We start from the raw sequence: 4,220 nt of genomic DNA on the forward strand, positions 1-4,220 counted from the left end.
TTTTCTCCCCCCCTCCCCCCCCCCCCCCCCTCCCAACCGGTCGAGGCAGATGTCCGCCCACCTTGAGTCATGGTTGTGCTCGAGGTTTCTGCCAATCTAGACCTGCTCTATATGTAAAATGCAATGAGATGATTTTTGATATAAACTGGCGCTATATAAATAAAACTGAATTGGACTAAAAACTAAAGGGGACAAAATCAGCCATTTCAAAAAGGGACAGGTGTATATGACCAACACATTGCGTGAAAAGTGGTGGGGACATAGGGGCTCAGTTTAGGGGTGTGAAGAGACACTTAGCTCGCGAGATATCACGATCCACCATATTAGGTTCAGGAGAACGAGACGAAAAGATCCCTGAACAGTGTTTTAATGATATCCTCACTGCCAAGATATATGAGGTCTGGTGGGACCTCCCCCAGGAAATATTGATCATTAAACACTTTGTTTCCTGCATTCTGGTGAATGTTTCTGCACCAATTTAGTGGAAATGTTTTTATTTATGTAAAAGGAAACGCAAAAATTCAGGCGGCATGTGACATTTCAATATATAAATATAACAGAATCTAAGTCAGTGCAGCTCTCAGGCAGTCTGTGCTGCTTTCAGATCTGTTTCTACTGTAAATCCACTTTTCTCATGTAGCTAATATCATCCCTGCTGAGGCAACACACATGTAGGCATGATTCAGTCTTCCCTCCTCTTTTTTCATGTTCACAAGGAGAGAACAGAAAACTTGGCCAAAAAGAAACTGTATCAAGAAGTTACGAGTTATTTTATAATCATTAGCTTGTTTTTTTCAGCTTAAGTTGCTTTTTTTGGACATGCACAACTGTTTTGTCTATATTTTAATTGCATGTTTTCTTAATGTGCAAATAAACCTTTTTTAGGGACAAATCAGCCATTTCAAAAAGTGGTGGGGACATGTCCCCAGGGTCCCCAGTGTAAATGATACCTATGTTTATGATTGAGACTATGTTTTTTTGTTTTATTGCACTTGCATCTATTAATATAACGTTCGGCAGACAGAGAGACAATGATGTGAATATTCTGCTTGACTGCCTGCATCTGAATTCAGTGCAGGTGGGGAACGTGAATTTCTTTTTGCTTGTGGTTTCTACTTTAGCTTTTTTTTTTTTAAAAAACCTTCACATCAGCGGACACACTTGTGTTTCATAATCAGAGTAACCAGAGCAACGGTGCAACAACCAATCAGGTTTGAAAGAAGAAGAGATTCTCGGAAATAAAGATTAGTCCCCAACACATCCGTGCTTTGCTTTCTCACCACAGGATGGAGACGACGCCCTGCACCCCCCCAACACCCCCACCCACCTGCAGAAGTAATGACGCCACGTCGGAAGTTATAAACCACCTCTGCAGCTCTAAACATGAATACTAACACAAATACTGAGCAGGTCTGTTACAGAATATAATTAATTCTGTAATTAAGCAGAAAGATGCTGTAATCAAATCACATGTTTTGTACAGGATGATGATTTAATATTGATCCGTACTCAATTATTATTACACATATATTATTCCAAGGATTTCTACTAAACTAGCAGCCTTTTTCATATACTGTTTCCAGACTCCTGCATGTTTACATGTTTCTTACCGTTTTGATCAGCAGACGTTCCTGCAGAGCAGCTCAGGAGGAGACACAGGAGAGGAAGAAGCTCCATGGCTGTGGATGTCTGCTGAGGACTGAACATCGCAGCACTCTAACATCTCTATTTAGAGAAGCTGCAGAGACCTCTGATGGCTGATTGGCTCATCAGAAACACTTTCGGTTTCTAAACTTGCGCAAATCTGCAAGCTGCAATAACAACAAAACTTCCGGTACAAATCCTTCAGAATAAAAGTATAATCTCCACATCCATTAACTATGACTCATGAATTCTGCAGAACAACAATTCAGCTTGTCAAAATTCTCCCCCAGAGCAGGACTTTATCTTCACGCTAAATCATTAAAGCTGTTTATGAAAATAAATAACTACAGGGACATTCAGACACATGTTCACTGCACAGTTTCAGCTTCACTGTTAATCCACACTGTCTCTTCAACTCCTGACATGTCCTTTATCAACAGGAACAAAAACTCTCAGGGTCAGTTTCTACAGAATCATTAATTAAATGTCCTTCAACAAAAGCTACCAAACTACAGCAGGCAACAACTTTATCAAGTGCTGTTTATGCATGTTTCTGTAAAGTCAATAATCAATAGAATCCTTTATGTTTGTTCTACAGTGTTCCCTGTTCCAAAATCAGAGTTGAACACAAATGTGATTCGTTAGTAAGGTGATGCTCTGAAAAGTTATTTGATGAACAGTAAAACTGACTTTCTACAGTGTTTCATTAGAAATATCTGCAGCCAAAGTTATTCACATTTCTTTCTTTCATTTGTTTCAGAAGCAGAAGCTCAGAAAAATCACACAACCACACACACCCACACTCGTACACACACACACACACATTTGCAGAAGTAATACTACCAGATCAAAAGTCATTTGCAGTGTCCCATGTAATATTTCGTCATCCATAACACTTTTACTTCATTAATTGTATTGTGATGATTCATTCAAACAGTGAAGAACAAATTAATTTTCCTCTTATAACATTTAAAATATTTTAATAGATTTTTTTGATTTGATTTTTCTATGAAACAGAAAGCTGAGTGCTTTTTGCTTCTGTGTATTTATAAACAAAGATAAAGAAGGGACTTACATTGATATATTGATTAGAGTTTACAGTTGCCAATAGCAATGAATTTGCATTACGCTCCCCAACCCCTTCATGCAGACTCTGTGCAGACTGGTCCCAGATCCTAGTGACTGATCACTGCGACCGTAACGGGACCGAGCACAGCCTCTGAGGCCAACAGAGACCAGTTTGATGATAGGGGATACAGTGCCGAAGTGGGTTTTTTTGCTGGGTTTGGCTCTTGGCAGTCAGCTAATAGGACCGCTAGCTGCACGGCTAACCGAGCCAACTAACAGACAGATACAATTAGCAGCAGTTAGCGGTTTAGCAAAAAGCAAAAGCCATCTGTCCATCATGAAACTCTGTAAATCACCTCGTTACTATATTCCCTGTTGGTCTTTGAGGCTGTGTTCGGTCCTGTTCAAGTCCTGTCTTTCCCTTCTGGGTCCTGTAAACCTGTGCTCCCCGCTCCCCAGGTGCACGGCTAAATGAGCTAATTAAAGAATGGCGGCTAGTTAGCAGCAGTTAGCAGCTACTTCAGCAAAAAGTCAAGCTATGTGTTCATCAGCAAACTCCTTAAACCAATGGGGCAGAGCAACCGGGCGACATTGGGAACTTTAAGACACCCACAGGTACAACTGGCCAATCAACTTGCCCAACGTACATTTTTACTAGCCCCAGGCCATTGGACACGACGATGCAGCCATTCACATTTGGCTCTCTGATTGGGTCTTATAAGTCATGCAAAGCAGACACATGGTGCTACTGACAGAGTTTTGGATTTCATATTTTTATTAACATATTTTGTACCGTGCAAATAACACTCATTCATCATCAAGTGTGATATTCTCAGATATTCTCTGTGATATTCTCTGGTGTGGACGGAGATCATCTTTGTTTTGTTTTAAAACTCCATTTTTTAAATTAAGACAAAGTAGTTTGGATGGAGCCTCAGGGAATGACAGCTCCATATTTTTACTGGACACTATTTTGAAATAATGTGGTTTCTGTTCTCTTTCTTTTTAAAAAAAGTCAACTGTAACCACATGAAAGTACGCTGGTTAGTGGCCGGAGAAGCGGTAAGGTCAAAGGTTCAATCCCAGTGTTGCCTTTTTTAGTGTTCATGAGCTACACACCTCAAGCTTTAGTCATGATTAGTTTATTTATGGAGCCAGAAAGCTCCCGTTTGTCTCAGAGAGCTTTATATCTTTATATCTGTGCAACACACAACACCCTCAATCCTCATAGACCCTCAGTTCAGCTGAGGAAAAATACACACAAAATCAAAAACTCTTCCAGGCAGGATGTAACTGATGCTGCATGTACTGAGCAGACAGAACTAATGTTAAACCTCTGAACTGTTTTCAGGTAGCGGACAAATCCAGACGACTGCATTCAAAAAACTCAATCACCTCAGGCAGCGAGCACACCCTGGTTTGGTTCCTCAGAAATATGAGTTAGTTTGATTTGGAGGAAAGGATCATTATACACCTGAAGATCATTTTATTTGTAATGTTAACACTTC

At 40.2% G+C, this 4,220-nt stretch overlaps 1 protein-coding gene across 3 annotated transcripts in view; it reads right to left on the reverse strand.

Annotated features, from left to right (window-relative positions):
- LOC123987296 (butyrophilin-like protein 1) overlaps positions 1-3,180 on the reverse strand; it is a 208,732-nt gene extending 205,552 nt beyond the window's left edge. For 2 of the 3 annotated variants that reach the window (XM_046076048.1, XM_046076050.1), the window contains exons 1-2: positions 2,720-3,180; positions 1,611-1,811 (exon numbers count right to left, since the gene is read on the reverse strand). In XM_046076048.1, coding sequence (XP_045932004.1) covers positions 1,611-1,707 — 97 coding nt within the window. In that variant the 5' untranslated portion in view covers positions 1,708-1,811; positions 2,720-3,180. Of the gene's footprint in view, positions 1-1,610; positions 1,911-2,719 lie in introns of those variants that run through there. The other variant, XM_046076046.1, reaches the window with a different exon arrangement.
- Positions 3,181-4,220: the final 1,040 nt, after the last annotated feature.

Source organism: Micropterus dolomieu, linkage group LG18, assembly GCF_021292245.1.
Source record: "Micropterus dolomieu isolate WLL.071019.BEF.003 ecotype Adirondacks linkage group LG18, ASM2129224v1, whole genome shotgun sequence".
In the NCBI taxonomy this organism is placed as follows: domain Eukaryota; kingdom Metazoa; phylum Chordata; class Actinopteri; order Centrarchiformes; family Centrarchidae; genus Micropterus; species Micropterus dolomieu.